At 69.5% G+C, this 22665-nt stretch overlaps 2 protein-coding genes and 2 non-coding genes across 4 annotated transcripts; all 4 read left to right on the top strand.

The window, feature by feature from the left end:
- The first annotated feature begins 220 nt into the window (after nt 1-220).
- On the top strand, nt 221-3289 carry ATP5F1B (ATP synthase F1 subunit beta). The gene is made up of 10 exons (XM_065043667.1): nt 221-433; nt 784-966; nt 1207-1381; nt 1485-1606; nt 1805-1989; nt 2076-2234; nt 2321-2443; nt 2524-2736; nt 2816-3017; nt 3095-3289. Exons 1-10 carry the CDS (start codon nt 292-294, stop codon nt 3190-3192), a joined length of 1602 nt encoding a protein of 533 aa, XP_064899739.1. The 5' UTR covers nt 221-291; the 3' UTR covers nt 3193-3289.
- LOC135576715 (small nucleolar RNA SNORD59) lies at nt 993-1067 on the top strand. The gene has a single exon (XR_010468490.1). It is a non-coding gene; the product is annotated as a small nucleolar RNA SNORD59 (small nucleolar RNA).
- On the top strand, nt 1663-1736 carry LOC135576714 (small nucleolar RNA SNORD59). Its single transcript, XR_010468489.1, has one exon. It is a non-coding gene; the product is annotated as a small nucleolar RNA SNORD59 (small nucleolar RNA).
- Nucleotides 3290-4572: 1283 nt separating the features above from the next.
- BAZ2A (bromodomain adjacent to zinc finger domain 2A) lies at nt 4573-20476 on the top strand. Its single transcript, XM_065043635.1, is given in 30 exon segments — nt 4573-4753; nt 6651-6782; nt 7078-7560; nt 8208-8372; nt 8725-8844; nt 9030-9221; nt 9291-9351; nt 9421-9529; nt 9652-9753; nt 10376-10586; nt 10667-10728; nt 10812-10877; nt 10959-11171; nt 11242-11496; nt 12437-12651; nt 12756-12830; nt 12951-13113; nt 13215-13274; nt 13353-13488; nt 13564-13723; nt 13725-14154; nt 14479-14704; nt 15659-15814; nt 15887-16050; nt 16528-16805; nt 16890-17022; nt 17096-17242; nt 17321-17544; nt 17622-17765; nt 18854-20476. Coding segments are annotated over 29 exon segments (5049 nt in total). The 5' UTR covers nt 4573-4753; nt 6651-6652; the 3' UTR covers nt 19023-20476.
- The last annotated feature ends 2189 nt before the right edge of the window (nt 20477-22665 follow it).

Below are 22665 nucleotides of genomic sequence, written 5' to 3'. Positions count from 1 at the left end.
CGTGGAACACGTGTTTCTGTACTTCCGGCGCCCTTCAGCTAGGACCCGCCCCTTCGCTCTAGTCTCGCCCTATCACTTAACGGTGTTCATTGACGGATAGCCCTGCCGCCCAATTGTTAGGAGGTGCCAAGCGAGCACCGAGGCAACCTCGACCAATGGCAAAACGAATGCGGCTGCGCGGCGTAACGCGGCGCCCAGTGGGCGTGCGCGGCGGCCGGTGACGCGCCCCGAGGCCCCGCCTCCCGGGGGCCGTGTGCGGCGGGCGGGGCGCGGGGCTCAGTCGGCGCCGCCATGTTGGGGCTCGCGGGTCGCTGCTCGGCCGCCGCCGCCGCCGCCGTTCGGCCGCTGCTGCGCCGCGGGGCCGGGCCGGGCCGCGACCTCCTGCCGCTGCTCCTCAGCCGCGGGGCCGGCCCGGCCGCCGCCGCCGGGGCTCGTGAGTGCGGGGCGGCCCGGGGTCACCTTGGGGCCTGCGCGGCGGGCGGGGGGCGCGGGGCCGGTAGCGGCCGTGAGGGGAGCGGCGGCGGTGATCCCGGGGGTACCGATGAGGCGACGCTGCGGCTCTGGGCGGGGTGGGGGTGAAGGGGATTTGGGGGGGTCGCGGGGTCCGAGTACATCCCGGGGGGTCCCGGCACATCCCGGGGGGCTCCGCTCGACCCCCCGTTCCCGCCCCATCCCGGGAGCCCCCGCACATCCCGGGGGTCCGGGCGCATCCCGGGGGTTCCCGCTCGCCCCCCCATTCCCGCCCCGTTCCCGCCCGACCTTGACTCGTCCCTCCCCCCCCAGGCCGGGACTATGCGGCCCAAGCCGCCCCCGCCGCCAAGGCCAGCGCCGGTACCGGCCGCATCGTGGCCGTTATCGGGGCCGTGGTTGACGTGCAGTTCGACGAGGGGCTGCCGCCCATCCTGAACGCGCTGGAGGTGCAGGGCCGGGAGACGCGGCTGGTGCTGGAGGTCGCTCAGCACCTGGGTGAGTGTCTGTGGGACGGGGGGGACCCTCCTGTGATGATGGATCTTGGTGACTTTCGTTCTCCTGAGCTCGCTGAAGCCACGGATTTCAATCTGAGGAGGAGGAAAAGAGCGCCCGGAGGGCTCCGGGCTCGGGTTTTGTGTCCCTGGGTCCTCCCACCCCCTTGGCATGGCCGGGGAAGCCACCAGCAGCCGTCCCCAGGGTCATCGCCGCCGTGACACCGTCCTTGGGCTCCCGCAGGGGAGAACACGGTGCGAACCATCGCCATGGACGGCACGGAGGGGCTGGTGAGAGGACAGAAGGTTCTGGACTCCGGGGCGCCCATCCGCATCCCCGTCGGCCCCGAGACCCTGGGCAGGATCATGAATGTCATCGGGGAGCCCATCGACGAGAGGGGCCCCATCAAGACCAAACAGTGAGTGACGCCCTGAGCGTCCCGCGGGGTTTCGGGTCGGGATGCGGGTCCTGGAGCCGCGGGTGCGAGTTGGGGGGTAACTCCTCTCCCCCTCCCGCGGCAGGTTCGCCGCCATTCACGCCGAAGCCCCCGAATTCGTGGAGATGAGCGTTGAGCAGGAGATCCTGGTGACGGGGATCAAGGTGGTGGATCTGCTGGCTCCCTACGCCAAGGGCGGCAAGATCGGTAGGTTGGGGGTGTCTGGGGAGGGGGCACCCGGCACCGATCCCTCCGCAGTGTTTCCTTCGCTGATGAGTAACCGTTTGACTTTCGTTCTTCTGAGTTTGCTGAAGCCACGTTTATTGATCTGAGGAGGAAAGGGGTGAAGGGAGACACCGGGAGCCACCGGGCCGGCGTGTGCTTGAGCGGGTTCCCCTTCCCCAGGTCTGTTTGGCGGTGCTGGCGTCGGCAAGACCGTGCTGATCATGGAGCTGATCAACAACGTGGCCAAAGCCCACGGTGGTTACTCGGTGTTCGCCGGCGTGGGGGAGCGAACCCGCGAGGGCAACGATTTGTACCACGAGATGATCGAGTCCGGGGTCATCAACCTGAAAGACGCCACGTCCAAGGTGGGGCCGGGTTCCCGGGGTGGGGGGGTTCCCGGGGGGCACGGGCAGCAGAGCGGCGCGGTGCCAACGCCGCGGTCCCGCCGCAGGTCGCCCTGGTCTACGGGCAGATGAACGAGCCCCCGGGCGCCCGCGCCAGGGTGGCCCTGACAGGGCTGACGGTGGCCGAGTACTTCAGGGACCAGGAGGGTCAGGACGTGCTGCTCTTCATCGACAACATCTTCCGCTTCACCCAGGCTGGCTCCGAGGTCTGTGCTGGGGCTGGGGGGGCCTGTGGGGGTGTCCGGGCACCCCCCGGCCTCGTGCAGCCCCCGACGGGCTCTGGTCCCCCCAGGTGTCAGCCCTGCTGGGCCGGATCCCCTCAGCCGTGGGCTACCAGCCCACGCTGGCCACCGACATGGGCACCATGCAGGAGCGCATCACCACCACACGCAAAGGCTCCATCACCTCGGTGCAGGTGAGGGCAGCGCCGGAGACACCGCACCACGGTCGCCGCGTCCCCTCCCGGTCCCACCATCCCCTCCCATCCCCCCCCAGGCCATCTATGTGCCGGCCGATGACCTTACCGACCCCGCGCCCGCCACCACCTTCGCTCACCTGGACGCCACCACCGTGCTGTCCCGCGCCATCGCCGAGCTCGGCATCTACCCGGCCGTGGACCCGCTGGACTCCACCTCCCGCATCATGGACCCCAACATCGTGGGCCCCGAGCACTACGACGTAGCTCGTGGGGTGCAGAAGATCCTGCAGGTGAGGGGGGGGGCAGCACCCTTGGGTGCTGGGGACCCCAATGCCAGCCGCTCACCCCGTTTTCCCCCCCCCCCTCCAGGACTACAAGTCCCTGCAGGACATCATCGCCATCCTGGGCATGGACGAGCTGTCCGAGGAGGACAAGCTGACGGTGGCTCGGGCGCGCAAGATCCAGCGCTTCTTGTCGCAGCCCTTCCAGGTGGCCGAGGTCTTCACCGGCCACATGGGCAAGTTGGTGCCGCTCAAGGAGACCATCAAAGGCTTCAAGCAGATCCTGGCAGGTGCGGTGGCCCCCGGGGGGGGCGCTGAGGGGGCCGGGGGGGCCCCGTTGCGCACCTGACACCGTGTCTCCCCGCAGGTGAATACGACCACCTCCCGGAACAGGCTTTCTACATGGTGGGGCCCATCGAGGAGGCCGTGGCCAAGGCGGAGAAGCTGGCGGAAGAACACGCGTGAGGGAGGGGGTCAGCGCGCCCCCCCGGCCCCCCCAGCTCCGTGTCGGGCTGGACCCCCCAGTATTTAACATTTCCAATAAAACTTCGGTTAAAACATCCTGGAGCTTTGTGCTGCATCGTGGATCTGAGGGGGGTGGGATCCAGGAACCAATGAAATGGGGGGGCTGGGGCCTCCCCTTGCCCCCCCCACGGTGTGGCAGGGGCTGGGGGTGGTGGCAGCTGCTGGTCCCTTGTCTGTCCCCCAGTGTCTGTGCGTCCCCCCCCCACTCCGTGTTCTGACTCCACCATTTTGCGGCACAAAGAGCCGCCGCGGGGGGGCCCGGCAGCTGCTGCTTTGTCCGCGGGGTCCCGGGGGGCCCCTCCGGCCCAGCCCCCCCGCGTGGGGCTCAAGCACCGGCTGCAAGGGGCTCAAGCACCGGCCCCTCACCGGGTGTACCAGAGATGGGGCGGGTGGTCTCCATGTCCCCCGAGGGGGGGGGTCCCCGCAAGAGCTGCAGCCGTGGCGCTGCGCCCCCCACCCCGCCATTAAGGGCCGCGGTCCCTTTAAAAGGCGGGGCCGCCGCGGGGGGCGGGGCGGGCGGTGACATCACGCGGGGCCGGGAGCACCTGCGCCGCGCCCGGCTCCGCACCGGCACCGCACCGGCGGGCACCGGGCCCGCGCCGCCGCCCCAGGTATGCACCGGCGGGACGGGCCCGCACACAGGGATCCCCCCGCACCGGGACTCTCCCCGGGGCAGCGCCGGCCGCACCGGGACCCCCGGCTCGCTCCCGGGATCTCTGGCTTTGCACCGCGATTCCCGCACCGGACCGGGCAGGGAAGCTCGGACCGGGCCCCGCACCGGGCGGGATCCGCCCTCCCTTGGGGCCGCACCGGGACAGGTCCCCCCGCACCGGAACGCGCTTCTCTCCCGGTGCCCGGCGGCGCCGCCGGTCCCTGCGCAGCGCGGCCCGGCCGGTGCCGCGTGACGTCACCGGGGATCCCGGGGGCCGGGGCGGGCGCGGGGCCGGGGTGCGGGGGGGGGTCGCCGGTGTCCACACCGCCGGCACGGGGAGCGCCCGCGCCCGCCGGGGTCCCGGCCTCGCCCCGCGGCCGCCCCGGCCGCCCCTGCCCCGCGCGGCGCCGCCGTTCTCCGGAGCGACCGGGGGAGCGACCGGCGAAGCGGGGCGGAGGCGGTCGAGGGGAGCGGGGGGGGGCGGTCCCGGGAGAAGCGAGGGGACCCGGGACGGGGGGGTTGCGGGGGGGCGGCCCCGCGTGGGGATTCCCCCCGCCCTGACCCCACCGGGGGCGGGGATCCCCTCCCACGTGGGCGCGCGACCCGCCCCCCCCGGTGACGCGCGCGTCGCCGCTCCCGGTGACGCCACCGCGGCGGCCGTGACGCGCGGGGCGGGGGGCGGGACCGGGACCGCCCGGCGGCGCGAGGCGCTTCCTGCCCTGCGCCGCCGCCGTTTGGGCTCCGCTCGGCGCGGCGGGCCCGGTGCGGCCCGGCCCGGCGCCATGCGGAGCCGCGTCCCGCCCTGAGCCGGGCCCGCACCGCCCGCCGGGCCCGCGCCGCCGCTGCCAGGTGCGGGGTCAGGGCGGGGCGGGGGGGGGGAACGGTCCGCGGCGGCCGTTAACGGCCGGGGAGAGGGGGCGGTTGGGGCCCCGCGCGGGGGCGGCGCTGGGGAGACCAACCGCGCTTTGCCGGACACGGTGAGAACCTCCCCGCCATGCTCCCCACGTCCCGGTGTGCCCGGTGGGACCCCCCGTTACCGGCGATCTCCCGGTGCAGCGTCCGGGCCTCACCCGGCTCGGAGCCGCGGCCGGTGCGGTTCCCCCGCGTTCCCATCCCGGGCGCAGGAGGGACCCCCCCCCCCCCCCGCACCGCCCGACCGCCCCCCCCCCGTGCCCGCTCGGTTCCGCCGCCCCCCCCCCGCTCCGGGACCCCCCTGCGGCGGGCGGGGGGCGGGGGGAGCGCTCCCCGGTTCCCGCGGGACCGGGCCGGGGGGGCTGTTACCGCAGGGACCGGGTGCGGCGCGGGGGGGCCGGTCCCGGCGCTTTGTCCGTCCATGTCCGTCCCCCCCGCAGGAAGCGGCCGGGAAATGGCAGCCGCGCGTCCCCTTGTTTGTGAAACGTCCTTTCTAATCAGGTCGCGTCTGGCTCCCGGGGCCGCCCGGTGCTGCGGGGCGGGGGGGCCGCGCTCCCCCCGGGGAACCGGGCAGCGGGCGCCTGGTGAGCCGGGCAGGGTGCCGGTGCTTTAGCACCGGGCGAGCGGGTGCTGCCACGTCGGCTCTGGGCGCCGCGATCAGCCCCCGGTGCCACCCGCCGCACGGCTCCGGTCCCACCGCTGGCGCATCCCCGGGGCCGCCGCGTCCCGGCCGGCGCTCGCCCTCCTCACCTCGCCCGCTGGCGCCGGCTCCGGTTACCGGCCGTGGCCCAGTTTGTGGCTCCACGTCCATCACGTGCTGCCCTGGCGCTGGCCGCGCTCCCGGTGGCGTTTGGCACCCGGGGTGTCCCCGCAGTGGGGCCAGGCCCTGTTTGGCACGGGCCATGTCCCCGTCCCGGGGCAGCCGGTGCTGCCGTGGCCCCGTGGCCCTTGCCAGGGTTCGCTTCCACCTTCCAGCTTTTATTTTCAGGGCCGCGGTGTTTCCCTCCTGACACATTCCCCACACCTGGCACCGTCCCAGTCCATCCCAGTCCATCCCAGTCCATCCCAGTCCATCCCAGTCCATCCCAGTCCATCCCACTCCACGGCGCTGACCTGCAGCCGCCACCTGTCCGGCTCCGGCGGTGCCGTTGGTGCCGCTCCCGCTGGCGCATCGCGCGCCGGGCGGCATCGCAAAGGCCTTTTCGTTCGGCAGCTCCGGCCGGGGGGGCTGCACCAGCCTTCTGTGGGGTGGGGGCGGCTGCGGGGACATTTGGGGACATCTGGGAGCAGCGTGTGGCAGCTGCGTCACCGCCCATACGGGTTTCTCTGGCGGATGAATCACCGGTGTCCGTGGCCGGCGGGGAGAGGGTTTGGTGGCCGCGGCCTCTGCCGGGCACCGGTGAGGACATGATGAAATCCCCGCCGGGGTTTCGACACGGGCTGAGCTCAGTTCCCGTGGGGGGACACAAGGCTCCGGTCCCCTCTGGTTGTCACCGCAGAGGCGTTTCTGTGCCGGGAGCGCCGCCGTTCCCCAGGGAGCGCCGGGGTCACGGAGCCGCGCGGGGGGGCCGGTGCGTCACTGCGCCGCGGCGGCTGTGCCGGAGCTGCCAAGGCCCCGCGATGGCGGCGCCCGGGAAGGAGCACGAGCGGGTGGCGCCGGCCCTGGGGACGCTGGGATGCGGTGACGAGCTCTGGCGGCTCATTTCACTGGGGACACCGCGGTCCCGGGGGCTTCGCTGTCGCTCCCCAGCCCCCCGTGTTCCCCGACTCCATCCCGGGGGGTCCCCGGTGCCACCGCCGGCAGGTGACCCCGCGCTTCTTGTCCCCCCCGCAGCAATGGAAACAAACAACCACCTGAACTTCACCGGCCTTTCCTCCGCACCCGCTGCCTCAGGACCGAAACCCACGCCTGCCTCAGGGGACAGCCCCTTCGGCCCCCCGCCCGCCGGCCCCCCGCCCGGGAAAGGTCAGTGTCCCCCCGGCACCGCGGCCGTGCCGGCGTGGATTTGGCCGTCAGCTGATCCGGTGCGGCGCTGCCAAGCACCCGGCTAATCCAGGGCCGGTTCTGCCGAGCGAGGAGCCGCGGCTGCCCGGCCCCGTTTGGGCACCGTTGCGCTGGGACGGGGGCTCCGTGGCTGCCGGGACAGCTTGTCCGTCTGTCCCAAAGCCGTCTTGTCTGTCATGGCCAGTCCAGGCGAGGCGGGTGTCACCAACGCCCCCGGCGCCGCTGACCGGCCGTCTGTGCTCTGGCTCCCTCGCAGGTCTGAACGGGGACACGAATGTCAATGGCTTCTCTACTGTATGTCACCCCAGCACTTCAGGGACCCCCGGCTCGCCCCCCCTCCGCGCCTACGACTGCCTCTGGGACTACCCCCCGTTCCTCCCCGCCGGCGGCCGCAAGGCCGGGAGCCCCCCCGCGCCCCCCCTGGGGCCGTTCCCGCTCAACGGCGCGACCGGGGGGTCCCGCCCGGCGTCCCCGGGACACGGCCCCGACCTGCGGGCGGCCGGGCAGGAGTTCTGGGGCAACGGGACCCCCGGCGCCATGGGGCTGAACCTGGACTCGCAGGAACTGTACGACGCCTTCCCCGAGCAGAGCTTCGAGCTCATCCCCAACGGCCCCGACGGCTTCTACGCGGGGGAAGCGGGAGCCGGGCGCGGAGGCGCCGACGCCAAAGAGATGCCCCCCGCCATGGCGGAGAACGGCGGGGGGCTGGTGGGCAGCGTGGAGCTGGAGGAGGCGCCGGGTAGGAGTGTGGGCAGAGCTCTGGGTTTGGGGACCCCACACCGGGGAATTGGGCTCCCCAGGGACACCCGGACCGTTGTGACTTGTGCCGGGATCCCGTTAAACCGGGGCGGGGGTGCCGGGGGATCGGCTCCAACCACCCGCTGCAGGGGACGGTGGCAGCTCTTCCCCTGCCCCTTCTCCTTCCCCAGACCCTTCCCCTGCATCCTCTCCTTCCCCAGACCCTTCCCCTGCATCCTCTCCTTCCCCAGACCCTTCCCCTGCATCCTCTCCTTCCCCAGACCCTTCCCCTGCATCCTCTCCTTCCCCGGACCCTTCCCCTGCATCCTCTCCTTCCCCGGGCCCTTCTGCATCCTCTCCTTCCCCAGACCCTTCCCCTGCATCCTCTCCTTCCCCAGACCCTTCCCCTGCATCCTCTCCTTCCCCGGGCCCTTCTGCATCCTCTCCTTCCCCAGACCCTTCTCCTGCATCTTCTCCTTCCCCAGACCCTTCTCCTGCATCCTCTCCTTCCCCGGACCCTTCCCCTGCATCTTCTCCTTCCCTGGACCCTTCCCCTGCCCCAGCTCGTGCAGGTGACACCGCGGGGGTGTTTGTCACCGCCGTGTCCCGTTGCCACGGGGGTTGTTTCAGGTCGGTTGTTCCCTTCAGATTTGAAGATGTGCAGCTACAACGGGGCTGCCCCCGGCGCCGCGGGGCCCGTCCTGGCCGCCGGCAGCGGCTGCCTGGGGGACGTGTCCCCCATCGCCCCCCGGCTGGAGGACACCCCCATCCTCAGCGGGGACCCCCTGGAGCCCTTCGAGTCCCTGGCCACAGGTAGGGGGGCGGCTGTGGGGACAGGGTGGGCAGGGGCCCTGTGCATCCCCCCCGGGCGGTGGTGACGGTGACAGTGGTGACAGTGTCTCCGTGGGCTGGTGGCCGTGGGCAGCACTGGGCCCATGTCGCCACCATGTCCCTCCCCACCAATGTCCCCATGTCCCTCCCTTCCCGGTGACCAGGTGTCCCCGGTGCACATCCCCGGTCACCTTTGGCTCCTCCAGAGGAGGGGATGTGGAAACCCCTTAACCCCTCCGCTGTCAGCGCCTTTTCGCCCAGGGGGGTCCATCCACCCCCCATGAGCAGGGATGAGGGTCTGCGCCCCCCCGCCCAGCTCCTGCTGTCCCCCCAGACCCCGGCACCGGGGACCTCTACACCATGGACGACTCGCGGCTCGTGAGCGACAAGTCCTCCCTGGATGACCCCCCCGGCCCCTTCGGCCTCCTGCCCGCCAGCCCCCCGCCCGCCCTCGGTATGTGCCACCGGTGCTGGTCCCCAGCTGGCGGGTGGCCGCCCCATCCGGCTCCCGCGGCACCTTTGTGTCGGTGCTGGGGGGACACGCAAGGGGTTGGGGAGAGGGATGCGCAGCCGTGTCCCCCCCATCCCCGGTGTCACGGGAGGGCGGTGACGGTGACGTCCCTGACCTTGGCTCTGCAGACAGCGGCCTCGACCATACGGGGCCGGAGGAGTCGGGGGGGTCCCTGGAGCTCGACCCCCCGCTGGAGCCCGAGTCCACGGAGGAGGAGGAGGAGGAGGATGAGGACGAGGCTGCCGACAGCTGCCCGGAGACATCGGCTGCGCCGGGAGCGGGGGGTGAAGGGGCCACCCCGGCGAGCACCGCGGCAGCAGGTGAGGCCGAGACCCCCGCGGGACCCCCGTCCAACCCGCGCCCCGAATGCATCCCGTCCCTTCCCGCAGGTGACGTCCCCCGGCGGCGCATCGCCACCCCCGAGGAGGTGCGCGTCCCCCTGCAGCACGGGTACGTGTCAGCGTCCCCACGGCCGCCCCACGGCCGCCCCGCGGCCCCGGCTCACGGCCCTGTCCCCAGGTGGCGGCGGGAGGTGCGGATCAAGCGCGGGAACCATCGCTGGCAGGGAGAGACCTGGTACTACGGGCCCTGCGGGAAGAGGATGAAGCAGTTCCCGGAGGTGATCAAGGTGCGTCCGCAGGGTGGGGGGGCTGAGCCGGGACCCCCAACTGCAGCCGCTGGGAGCCGCGGGGCCCAGAGCGCTGCCGCCCTTCCCGGCCTTCATCCTCCTCCTCCTCCTCCTCCCGGCAGTACCTGAGCAGGAACGTGGTGCAGGACGTGCGGCGCGAGCACTTCAGCTTCAGCCCCCGCATGCCGGTGGGAGATTTCTACGAGGAGCGGGACACGCCGGAGGTGGGTCTGGGGGCCACCCCGTCCCCACTTTGTGGTGGGTGCCGTGGGAGGGGACCCCGGTGGGTGACCCTGATGGGTCCCGCCAGGAGGGGACCCCAGTGGGTGACCCCGGTGGGTGCTGCAGGAGGGGACCCCGGTGGGGGACACCGGTGGGCGCCATGGGAGGGGACCCCGGTGGGCGACCCTGGTGGGCGCCACGAGAGGTGACCCTGGTGGGTGCCGCGGGAGGAGGGGACGCCAGCGAGTGCCATGGAAGGTGACCCCAGTGGGCGCCGCAGGAGGTGACGCCAGTGGGTGCCACAGGAGGGGACCCCGGTGGGTGACCCTGATGGGTCCCGCCAGGAGGGGACCCCGGTGGGTGACCCCGGTGGGTGCCGCAGGAGGGGACCCCGGTGGGGGACACCAGTGGGCGCCATGGGAGGGGACCCCGGTGGGCGCCGCATAAGAGGATGCCCGTGGGTGATGCAGGTGGGTCCCACCAGGAGGGGACCCCGGTGGGCGACCCTGGTGGGTGCTGCGGGAGGAGGGGACGCCAGCGGGTGCCATGAAAGGGGTCCCTGGTGGGCGCCGCAGGAGGTGACGCCAGTGGGTCCCAGGGAGGTGACCCCAGTGGGTGCCGCAGGGTCTGCAGTGGGTGAAGCTGAGCCCCGAGGAGATCCCCTCGCGCATCCAGGCCATCACGGGCAAGCGCGGCCGACCCCGCAACGCCGAGAAGACCAAACCCAAGGAGCCGCCGGCCGCCAAGCGCGGCCGAGGCCGCCCGCCCAAGCTCAAGATGGTGGATTTGCTGAGCAAGACGGACGCGCGGCTGCTGAAGAGGCTGGAAGCCCAAGGTACCCCCTCCCCGGCCCCCCGGCTCGCTGCGGCCTGGCTCTGGGGGGTCCCCATGGCCACCCTCCCTCTCTGCTCGCAGACGTGCTCAGCGATGAGGACAAGCTGAAAATGAGCAAAATCAAGAAGAAAATGAGGCGGAAGGTACGAGCGGGCGCACGGGGCTCAGGGCGGCCCCGGGATTGAGGGGGGAGGCGCCACCACGTCGCTGAGTTTGTCCCTTCCAGGCCAAGAACAAGCAGAAGCAGGAGGCCAGAGCCCCCCGGGCAAAGGAGGCCAAGAAGAAACCCAAGGTGAGTGTGCAGGTACGATAGAGCCAGGACGGGGCAGGAGCCGGAGCCGCTGTCCCTACACGTCCCCGTGTCTGTCCCCAGGCCAAGGAGAAGAAGGGCAAAGCGGAGAAGGGCAAGGAGAAGGTGGAGAAGGGCAAGGAGAAGGCCCGGCCCAAGGAGAAGAAGGGCAAAGGGGCTCGCAAAGCAGACAAGGGGCTGCTGGCCCAGCGGCGGCTGGAGGAGCGGCGGCGGCAGCAGCTCATCCTGGAGGAGATGAAGAAGCCCACGGAAGACATGTGCCTGGGGGACCACCAGGTAGGCCGGGGCACCGGGGGCCGGCGGGGGCGGCCGGTGAGCCGGCCCTGACCCCCCTGTCCCCCCGCAGCCCCTGCCCGCCTTCTCGCGCATCCCGGGGCTCGTCCTGCCCAGCCGCGCCTTCTCGCACTGCCTGACGGTGCTGGAGTTCCTGCAGAGCTACGGCAAGGTGCTGGGCTTCGACCCGGCGCGCGACGTGCCCAGCCTGTGCGCGCTGCAGGAGGGGCTGCTGGGGGGGCGCGACAGCGCGGGCGAGCTGCAGGACCTGCTGGTGCGGCTGCTGCGCGCGGCGCTCTGCGACCCCGGGCTGCCGCCGTACTGCCAGGTGAGCCGGCCCTGCGCCCTCCCGGGCCCTTCCCCTGCGCCTTCTGATTCCCAGGACCCTTCCCCTGCGCCTTCTGATTCCCAGGACCCTTCCCCTGCGCCTTCTCCTTCCCCGGACCCTTCCCCTGCCTCTTCTCCTTCCCCAGACCCTTCCCCTGCCTCTTCTGCTTCCCAGGACCCTTCCCCTGCGCCTTCTCCTTCCCCAGACCCTTCCCCTGCCTCTTCTCCTTCCCCAGACCCTTCCCCTGCATCTTCTGCTTCCCAGGACCCTTCCCCTGCCTCTTCTCCTTCCCCAGACCCTTCCCCTGCATCTTCTGCTTCCCAGGACCCTTCCCCTGTGCCTTCTCCTTCCCCGGACCCTTCCCCTGCATCGTCGTCTCCTTCCCCTGCATCGTCGTCTCCTTCCCCTGCATCGTCGTCTCCTTCCCCTGCATCGTCTTCTCCTTCCCCTGCATCGTCTTCTCCTTCCCCTGCATCGTCTTCTCCTTCCCCTGCATCGTCTTCTCCTTCCCCTGCATCGTCTTCTCCTTCCCCTGCATCGTCTTCTCCTTCCCCTGCATCGTCTTCTCCTTCCCCTGCATCGTCTTCTCCTTCCCCTGCATCGTCTTCTCCTTCCCCTGCATCGTCTTCTCCTTCCCCTGCATCGTCTTCTCCTTCCCCTGCATCGTCTGCTTCCCCGGACCCTTCCCCTGCGCCTTCTCCTTCCCCGGATCTTTCCCCTGCGCCTTCTGATTCCCCGGACCCTTCCCCTGCATCTTCTCCTTCCCCTGCATCATCTTCTTCCCCGGACCCTTCTCCTGTCCCCGCTCCTGTCCCTTCCCCAGCCGGGTTGGTGCCCCCAAGGCCCTGGCTGCTGCAAGCTCGGGGAGCCCAGATTTTGGGGGGGTTCTGCTCTTGTGGGCAAAGAAGGGTCTTCCCAACCCCCTCCCTGCTCTGCCCAGTCCCTGAAGATCCTGGGGGAGAAGGTGTCGGAGATCAACCTGAACCGCGACACGGTCTCCGAGATCCTGCGCTGCTTCCTGACGGCGTACGGGGCGGGCGAGGGGCTGTGCGAGGGGCTGCGCACCAAACCCTTCCAGGCGCTGCCCCCCGAGCAGAAAGCCGCCATCCTGGCCTTCCTGGTGACCGAGCTCAACGGCAGCGCCCGCATCATCAGGTGAGCCGGGGCGGGGGCAAACGTGACTCCTCCCGTGGGACCCCATCTGTCCCCGGAGCTGCCGGCCCCCCCGCAGCCCCCACAGCCGCCCCCTGTCCCCACAGCGAGATCGACAAGACGCTGGAGAACATGTCGAGCTACAGGAAGAACAAGTGGATCATCGAGGGCCGGCTGCGCAGGTGGGGGGCCGTCCGGTCCCGACGGACACCGGGCCCCGGTCTGCACCCGGGCGGGGGTCTTGGGGTGACATTTTGGGTAGGGGGCAGCTGGAGGACGGTGTCTCTGCGGTGTCACCGCAGGCTGAAGGTCGCCCTGGCCAAGAAGACCGGCCGGCCCGAGTCGGAGATCACGGGGCTGGAGGACGGTCGGCGCCGGCGCAGCTCCCGCCTGACGGAGGAGACGGGGCTGGACATGGAGGAGGAGGAGGAGACGCGAGGCCGAAGATCCCGCAGGGAGGAGGAGGTGGGCGGCTGGGGCGGGGGGCGCAGAGGTGGGGATGCTGCCACCGGGGGTCCGACGGGTCCGTCCTTCCCAGGGGGTCTGATGGGTCCATCCTTCCCCAGGCTGACACGTCCGCGTCCAGCGTCCCCGAGCTGGAGAGACAGATCGAGAAGCTGGCCAAGGTGAGGGGCGCTGGGGGCTGGGACCCCCCCCGCCATGGGGCTATGGGGACCGTCACCCCAGTGCGTCTCTCCCCACAGAGGCAGCTGTTCTTCCGCAAGAAGCTGCTCCACTCGTCGCAGACGCTGCGGGCGGCGGTGCTGGGCCAGGACCGGTACCGGCGGCGCTACTGGGTGCTGCCCCACCTGGGCGGCATCTTCGTGGAGGGCGCGGAGGGTGAGTGCGACGGGGCTCCCGGGGGATGTCCCAGGAGGGGACCCCACGTCTCACCTGCTCCTCCTGCCCTCGCAGAGGCCGAGCCGGAGCCCCCAGGGCCCCCTGAGGAGAAGGCGACCCCCCAGCTCTGCGCGGTGAAGGAGGAGCCGGCGGCCGCGCCGCCTCCCAGCCGGATGAACTGTGCCGCCCCGCGCGCCCGCGGCCGCCCCCGCAAGAGCAAAGAGGAGCTGCCGCCGCGCTGGGGACCCGTGGCCCCCCCCCTTGAACGGGGCCCTGGAGGAGCCGGAGCCGCTGGGGCAGAGCCAGCACGACCTCAGCCAGTCCGCCTTCCTGTCCTGGCTGAGCCAGACCCAGTCGTCCCTGCTGCAGGGCTCCGTGCTCACCCCCGCCAGCAGCCCCGGCGCGGGGGACACGGGGCTCCCCCCGGCCCCGGCCGACCCCGCCGAGGAGGAAGAGGAGGAGGAGGAGGAGGGAGAGGAGGAGAGCGTCCCGGAGGCTGCGGAAAAGTGGGGACCCTGGTTCAACCTGCCGCCGCGGACGCCCTGCGATGACCGAGGTCCCCTGGCTACCTCCTCCACCGAGCCCGCGCCGCGACCCCCCACGCAGCCCCACGGCCAGCCCCACGGCCAGCCCCACGGCGAGCTGCCCAAGGGCTCGGCCAGGCAGGTACGGGCTGACACTGCGGGGGCTGCGCCCCATACGGTCCCCCCGGTGCCCCTGTCCCCTCAACCCTGCACCCCAAAATCCTTCTATCCTCAACCCTGCACCCAGTACCCTGCACCCCCAAACCCTGATACCCAAACGCTGCACCCTATAGATATTTCACCCCCAGATCCTCTCCTTAAACTCTGCACCCCCAAATCCCGAACCCACAGATCATGCAGCCCTGTCCCTGTCCCTTCCGCCCAGCGTCCCTGTCCCTTCTCCCCAGCGTCTCTGCCTCGTCACCCCGGTGTCCCTGTCCCTCCTGACCCGCTCTGTCCCTCCCAGCTGAACGGCCTCCCCGAGGACGACCCCGTGGCCCCCCTGCTCGCCTCCACGCCGGTGCACGCCGGCGCCAGGGCCCACGGTGCCTGTCCCCGGAGCCGCGGCGGCCTCGAGAAGCTCCAGGACGTGCCGGGGCAGCCCAAGCGCCGAGGGCGACCCCCTACCAAATTCTTCAAGCAGATGGAACAGAAGTACCTGACCCAGTTGACGGAGCAGCCTGTTCCCCCTGGTGAGAGCCTGGCAGGGGTTCTGGGGTGCAGGGTTTGGGGATTTAAGGGTTGCAGGATTTGGGGGTGCAGAGTTTAGTGGGAGGATCTGGGGGTGAAATATCTGGAGGGTGCAGCATTTGGGTATCAGGATGTGGGGGTGGAGGATTTGGGGGTGCAGGGTTGAGGGTAGAAGGATTTTGGGGTGAAGGGTTTGGGGGTGAAGGCTGTGGGAGAGCAGGATCTGGAGTTGCAGCGTTTGGGGTTTCAGGGTTTAAGGGTTGCAGGATCTGGGGGTTCAGGATTTGGGGGTGCAGAGTTTAAAGGCAGGATCTGGGGGTGAAATATCTGTGGGGTGCAGGATTTGTCAGGATGGGGGGTTTGGGGGTGCAGGGTATTGGGTGCAGGGTTGAGGGCAGAAGGATTTTGGGGTGCAGGGTTGAGGGGTGAAGGCTTTGGGGGAGCAGGATCTGGAGTTTCAGGGTTTAAGGGCTGCATGATCTGTGGGTTCGGGATTTGGGGGTGCAGAGTTTAAGGAGAGGATCTGGGGGTGAAATATCTATAGGGTTTGGGCGTTTGGGTATCAGGGTTTGGGGGTGCAGGGTATTGGGTGCAGGATTGAGGGGGGAAGGCTTTGGGGGAGCAGGATCTGGAGTTGCAGGGTTTAAGGGTTGCACGATCTGTGGGTTTGGGATTTGGGGGTGCAGAGTTTAAGGGGAGGATCTGGGGGTGAAATATCTATAGGGTGCAGCGTTTGGGTATCAGGGTTTGGGGGTGCAGGGTATTGGGTGCAGGGTTGAGGGTAGAAGGATTTTGGGGTGCAGGGTTGAGGGTGAAGGGTTTGGGGGAGCAGGATGTGGGCCTGCAGGGTTTGGGGGTGCCGCCCTCGGGGTGCTGACACCCCCCGGCGCTGCTGACACCCCCGGGCGCTGCTGACCCCCCCGGGCGCTGCTGACCCCCCCGGCGCTGCCTTGCAGAGATGGCGAGCGGCTGGTGGTGGCTGCGGGACGCGGAGGAGCTGGAGGCGGTGGCGCGGGCGCTGCACCCGCGGGGCATCCGGGAGAAGGCGCTGCACAAACACCTCACCAAGCACCGCGAGTTCCTGCGCGAGGTCTGCGGGCGAACCCCGACGGGTAAGCGACGCCGCAGTGGGGGGGGGGGGGCTGCTGCACCCACCCCTCTACTGAGACCGTTTCCACCCGCAGACCCCATCTTCCACCCGCGCCCCGAGGCGGCCGGTGCCGCGGCGTCCCGGGAGGCGCTGGCGCGGTGGTCGGTGACGGACAGAACGTACGAGACCGACCTGGCGGTGCTGCAGTGGGTGGAGGAGCTGGAGCAGCGCGTGCTGATGGCCGATCTGCAGATCCGGGTGGGTGCCGGTGCGGGCGCTGCTGTGCCATGATCCTCCCCTCGCCGTGGGTGCCGCTGTGCCATGACCCCCTCCCGGCGCTGTGCCGTGACCCTCCCCACCCCGGCGTGGGCGCCGCTGTGCTGTGACCCCCCCCCGGCGCAGGCGCCACTGTGCTGTGACCCCCCCGTCCCGGAGCGGGTGCCGCTGTGCGATGACACCCCCCGGTGTGGGTGCCGCTGTGCCGTGACCCCCCCCCGGTGCGGGTGCCGCTGTGCCGTGACCCCCCCGTCCCGGTGCGGGTGCCGCTGTGCCGTGACCCCCGCCCTGGTGCGGGCGCCGATGTGCTGTGACCCCCCCTGGTGTGGGTGCCGCTGTGCCGTGACCCCTCCCGCCCGGTGCGGGCGCCGCTGTGCGGTGACACCCCCCCCAGTGCGGGTGCCGCTGTGCCGTGACCCCCCACTCCGGCACCTGCCCTGATCCCCCCTCTTCCCGCAGGGCTGGACGTGCCCCACCCCCGACTCGACGCGGGACGACCTGCGGTACTGCGAGCACAAAGTGGAGCCCCTGGAAGACATCACGGTGCGGAGCCGGCGGGACGGGCAGCCCCCGCGCCGCGAGCCCACCAACCCCCTGGACCTGGCGGTGCTGCGCCTGGCGGCGCTGGAGCGCAACGTGGAGCGGCGCTACCTCAAGGAACCGCTCTGGCCCCTGCACGAGGTGGTGCTGGAGAAGGCACCGCCAAACCGCCCCGAGGAGCCCAACCCCACCGAGATGTGAGTCCCGTGCCCCCCGCCGCCGACCCACCGGGACGCGGGCGCCGCACTGAGCTCCCATTTCCCCCCGATTTCCCCCCGCAGAGCCTACGAAATCACCCCCCGCGTGCGGACGTGGCGGCAGACGCTGGAGCGGTGCCGCAGCGCGGCCCAGGTCTCGCTCTGCATCTACCAGCTGGAGAAATCCATCGCTTGGGAGAAGTCTGTCAACCGGGTGGTGAGTGGGGAGGATGGGACCGGGGTGCTGGGGGTCCCCGGGGGTCCCCGCGGCTCATCCCCCATCCCCACAGACCTGCCTGGTGTGCCGGCGCGGGGACGACGACGAGCACCTGCTGCTGTGCGATGGCTGCGACCGCGGCTGCCACCTCTACTGCCACCGGCCCAAGATGACGGAGGTGCCCGAGGGCGACTGGTTCTGCTCCGTCTGCGTCTCCCGGGTAGGTTATGGGGCAGCCCCCACCCCAAAAACCATGTGCGAGCGGGGGCTCCGGCGCTCATCTCCTCCCTCCCCGCAGGCCGGGCAGCACCGGGACCCCATCTCCCCCCGGCGCGGCAAGAAGCGGAAATGGGGGCGTCTGTTTGGGGGGAGCCCGGAGGAGGAGGGGACCCCGCGGCGCCGCCCGGCCTTGCGCCGCCGCGAGGGGCTGCCGGTGCCGCGGGACGCGGGCGGGGGGCTGTCCCCCCCCAAGCGCCGGGGCGCCACGCTGCGCAGCCAGCCCAGCGACCTGACCTTCTGCGAGTGAGTGGGGCCTGGGGGGCGCGGGGGCGTCCGGGGGGGCTCCCGCTGACCTCATGTAATCTTCCCCCTCCCCCCAGGATCATCCTGATGGAGATGGAGTCGCACGAGGACGCGTGGCCCTTCCTGGAGCCCGTCAACCCCCGCCTGGTCCCCGGCTACCGTAAGGTCATCAAGAACCCCATGGACTTCGCCACCATGCGCACGAGGCTGCTGCGGGGCGGGTGAGCGGGGGTTGGGGGTGGCCCCTGGGGATTGGGATCCCCCCTGGGTTTGGGGATCCCCCCTGCAGCTTGCAATCCCTCCCCTAGAGATTTGGGGTCCCTCTTAGTGCTGGGATTTTCCCCCCCGCCTTGGAAGTGGGGATTCCCCCCCACCTTGGAGATGGGGATTCCCCCCTGGAGATCCTTCCTGGGTTTGGGGATCCCCCCTGTAGCTTGCAGTCCCTCCCCTAGAGATTTGGGGTCCCTCCTAGTGCTGGGATTCCCCCCCCCTTGGAGATGGGGATTCTCCCCCCCTTGGAGATGGGGATTCCCCACTGGAGATCCTTCCTGGGGCTGGGGTCCCCTACTTATAGATTTGGGGTCCCTCCTGGTGCTGGGATTCCCCCCTGGAGCTGGGGATCACCCCTTGGGAGTCTTTCCTGGGCCTGGGGGGTCCCTCTTGGGTCTGGGGATCCCCCCTGGAGATGGGGAAATCCCCCCCTGGGGATCTTTCCAGGGCCTGGGGGTTCCCTCTTACGTTTGGGGATTCCCTCTGTGTGTTGGGGTTGCCCCCCTGGAGATGGGGATCACCCCCTGGGGTTCTATCCTGGGCCTGGGGGTTCCCTCTCCTGTGTTTTGGGGATTCCCTCTGCAGATTGGGGTCCCTCCTGCTGTTGGGGTTCTCCCCCCAAGATGGGGATTCCCCCCCTGGGGGTCTTTCTAGGGCCTGGAGGTTCCCTCCTTTGTTTGGGGGTCCCTCCTACTGTTGGGGTTCCCCCCCCTGAGATGGGGATTTTCCCCCCCTCGAGATGGGGATTCCCCCCCTCGAGATGGGGATTCCCCCCCTCAGGATCTTTCCAGGGCCTGGGGGTTCCTTGCTGATTTTGGGAATTCCCCCTGTGTGTTGGGGTTCCCCCCCTGGAGATGGGGATTCCCACCCCTCCCCCCCACCTGAGATGGGGATTCCCCCCTTGGGGGTCTTTCCTCATCCTGGGGATTCCTTCCTGGCTCTTAGGGCTGGGGATCCCCTTTAGGGCTGGGGTTCCCCTTTAGGGCTGGGGTCCTCTCCCGGGTTTGGGGGTCACCTCCCGCCCCCCCCGTTGCCGCAGGTACTCGAGCTCGGCGGAGTTCGCGGCGGACGCGGCGCTGGTGTTCGACAACTGCCGGACGTTCAACGAGGACGACTCGGCCGTGGGCCGCGCCGGCCACGCCATGCGCAGCTTCTTCCAGAGCCGGTGGGAAGAGTTTTATCAGGGAAAACCCCCCCTCGACCCGTGAGGGGCCCCCCCGCGCCCCCCCAGCCCGCCCTGGGGTCGGGGTCCCCCCCGCACCCCCCACACCCCCCCCAGAACTGACTCCTCTGGAGCTGCTCTCGCTGCCTGCTGATCCTGCGGGGCCCCCCCCACCCCAATTTTTGACACCCCCCCCCCCCCCAGCACCACAAACTCACAGACTGTGTACGCCAAAAAGAAAACAAAAAAAGAGGTGTTTTTTTTTCTTTATTTCTTTTTAAAGTTTTATTTTCTAATTAAAAACAGAAGCACCCCCCCCCATGCCCCCCCCCAATATAAAAAGAAGCAAATTCCACACACCCCCCCCCCCCGCCCCGCCCCTCCCCGGAATATTTAATAATAGCAATAGTTCATAGTGAATGTGTCCGACATGTGTTACTGGCCAGTAAAGTGGACTTAGCCCCCCCCTGCGCAGACACTTTATGGGGAGGGGGGTCCCCACCTGGCTCCAGGGACCAAACCTGGGGGGGAAGTGGGGGGGGGGGCAGCGGGGGGGCCCTGGCAGCCCCTTTGCTGCCTCTCAGGAAGAGCCCGGCCCCCCCCCACCCCCCCCTCCCCACCCCAACTGGGACCCCTCAGGGACACCCCCACCCCCACCCCACCATGGACTTGATGCCTCAGGCGGGTGTTGCCCCCCCAACAAGCCGGGGTGGGGGGGGCACAGCGTGGGGAGGGTTGTCCCCCCCCACCCACCCCCCCTCACCCCCCCCCCCTCCTCCCGCCTCCCCCTGGCCAGGATATTACGGGTACTCGCTCTGGGGGTTCGGGGCGGTTGGGGGGGTCCCGGGCGCATCCCCCTTCCCCCCGAGCACTGAAACAACTCACCTACCTGGGCGGGGGGGCACGGCCGCCCCCCCACCCCCCCACCCCCCCAAAAAAAAAGCAAAGTAGCCTTTTTTCTATGAGTAACCTCAGAAAGCGTTTATTGTATTTGGTTGCCGGGGGGGGGTCGCTCGGAGCCGTTTCTATGAGCAGAATATTTATATTTTCAGTACCTTGCGCTGTCCCCAGTTCGCGGGTTTTTCGGGTGGTTTCGACGTCTCCGTGTTGTTCTCGTGTTCATTCCCCCCCCCCAAGTTTAACACCCCTCCCCCCCACGGCCGGTACCACAGGTTTGGGGGGAGGGGGGACAGTGTCACTGCACCCCCCACCCCCGGCCGCCTTTTTTAGACCCAGCCGTGTGGTTTTAGTGACTTTTTGATAATGTACAGGGTTTTGTGAATTTAAATTTATTTCTTTCTATATTTTTAGGACCAATCTCATTTTTAATAAGGTTTAAAGGAGGAAAAGGGGGTGGCGGGGAGTGGGGGGGGCGCTGCTTTGTGTGTCCCCCCCCACCCCACCCCACCTCACCTCCCCATTGCCTGTCGATGTCCCCACGAGCTGTAGGACCCCCCCGCGTGTCGCGTTCGAGAATAAACTACTCACGTTTGATAAACAGATGGTGGTTGGAGCATCTATGGGGGGGGGCATGCTTTGGTGGGGGGGGGAACGCACTTTGGAGGGGCTAAGTATAAGTTGGAGAACGACCTATTAGAGAGCAGTGTAGGGGAAAGGGACCTGGGGGTCCTGGGGACAGCAGGGTGAGCATGAGCCAGGACTGGCCCTTGTGTAGGAAGCCAATGGGACCTGGGGGGGGGTTAGAAGCGCGGGGGGGGGTCAGAGAGGTTCTCCTGCCCCTCTGCTCAGCCCTTGGAAAAAGGGATTAGTTCAGATATTATCAGGATATACTTGGGGAACATATAATATATACAGCCATAGCACCCTGAGAATGCCCTTGGAAGCTAAGCAGGGTCAGGCCCGGTTGGTACTTGGATGGGAGACCAGCTGGGAATCCCGGGTGCTGTGGGCTCGGCCAGCACTGGGCCCTTGTGGCCAGGAAGCCAATGGGACCTGGGGTGGGTTAGAAGGGGGTGGTCAGTAGGTCAGAGAGGTTCTCCTGCCCCTCTGCTCTGCCCTGGGGAGACCACACCTGGAATATTGTGTCCAGCTGTGGCCCCTCAGTTCCAGCAGGACAGGGAACTGCTGGAGAGAGTCCAGCGCAGCCACCAAGATGCTGGAGGGAGTGGAGCATCTCCCGTGTGAGGAAAGGCTGAGGGAGCTGGGGCTCTGGAGCTGGACAAGAGGAGACTGAGGGGGGACTCATTGCTGGGGATCAAGATGGAAAGGGTGACATTCTGTGATTCTGGGGGGCGGGGACACCTCTGGGGGGCTGTGAGGACCCCCCCACACCTCCCTCTCCCCACACAACAGAAGCATTTGCTTTTCTTGCCTTTTTTATTTAAAAACAAAACAAAAAACAAACCTTGAAGGAGGGGGGTTATTGAGGGGGGTTTATCGGGGGGGTGTTTATCGGGGGGGGGGGGGGGGTCGGGGGGGCCGAGCGCGGAAGCAGGAGGAAGAAATACAAAACTAGAAACCTCTGGAGAATTTCTTTTTTCTTTTAAAAAAAAGCAACTTAAAAACCTGTACAAAATGCGCTACGTATAAATTAAAAGGGGGGGGGCCTGGGGGGGGCCTCGGCTTCTCCTCTGCAGCTCAAGCACCCCCCTCCCCAAACGAGGGGAACCCCGGCAATCGGTGACCCCCCCCCACCTTGCAGCAGGGGGGGCGTCCCAGGGCCCCCCAGCCCTGGGCGGGGGGCAGCTGTGGGTCTCCCTCTTTGGTTCCTTCCTGGGGGGGCCAGTGCCCCCCAACCAAAGGGGCTGTGCCCGGGGGGGCCGGGCAGTAGCAGCAACGGGGGGAAGGGGGGAAAAGTGGGTGATGGCTGGAAACCGGGGGGGGGTGTCACCCCAAAGTGGGGGGGACAAAGGGCCACAGCCCCCTGCCCCCCCCACCCCAGGCTGAACACTGAGCTGTGGGGTGAGGTAGATGTGTGGGGGGGTCCCTGTGGCCCCGGGGGGGCTGGGGACTCCTGGTGGGGGGATGGAAGAACCGGGAGGCCCTGGGCAGAGCTGGGGGGGGGGCACGGTGGCCCCTGAGCTGGAAGCAAATTGGGGGGGGGGGCGGCTGACCCCCTGCTCTGGGGAGGGACGGACGGACAGACAGACCCACAGCGCGGGGGTTGCGAAGCCGGGGCGGGGGGGGTCGGGGCAACTCACCCCCCCCCCCCAACGCTCCCTCAATCTTTGGTTGCAAGAGCCACCCCCGGGGCCCCCCCGTGATTGTCGCTGGGGGGTAGGGGGGGAGGGACTCTAAAGTGCCTGGTTGACCCTCAGGGTGCCCATGGAGGTGGGGGGGGGGGTTATTGCACTTGTCCTGCCCCCCCCGGGCCGGGGTTTGGGCGGGGGGGGGGGCAGCATGCAGACCCCAGCCCACGCCCACGGGGGCAGGAATGGCTGCGGGGGGGGGAAGGGGGATGGGGGGGCAGCACCCCCGGCCCTGCGGGGGGGCTGGTGCCCGGGGACCGCACCCCACGGTGGGGGGGCTGGGGGGGGGGGGGGGGGTCACCATGGTGTGTGTGTGTCCCCCCCATCCCCCAGCCAGGGGCAGCAGCCGCACCGGGCAGCAGAAGGCACGGGGGGGCACCGCGGCGAGGGGGAGGTGAGGGGGGGGGGCGGCGCCCTGGAAGCACGAGGGGGGGGCGGCCGGGGCCCCCCGGCCCCCCCGGGGCAGCGTTTGTTGGTTTT

Source organism: Columba livia, chromosome 29 (assembly GCF_036013475.1).
Source record: "Columba livia isolate bColLiv1 breed racing homer chromosome 29, bColLiv1.pat.W.v2, whole genome shotgun sequence".
Classification (NCBI taxonomy): domain Eukaryota; kingdom Metazoa; phylum Chordata; class Aves; order Columbiformes; family Columbidae; genus Columba; species Columba livia.
The sequence above is the reverse complement of the archived record's forward strand: the minus strand, read 5'-3'. Positions and strand labels throughout refer to the sequence as shown.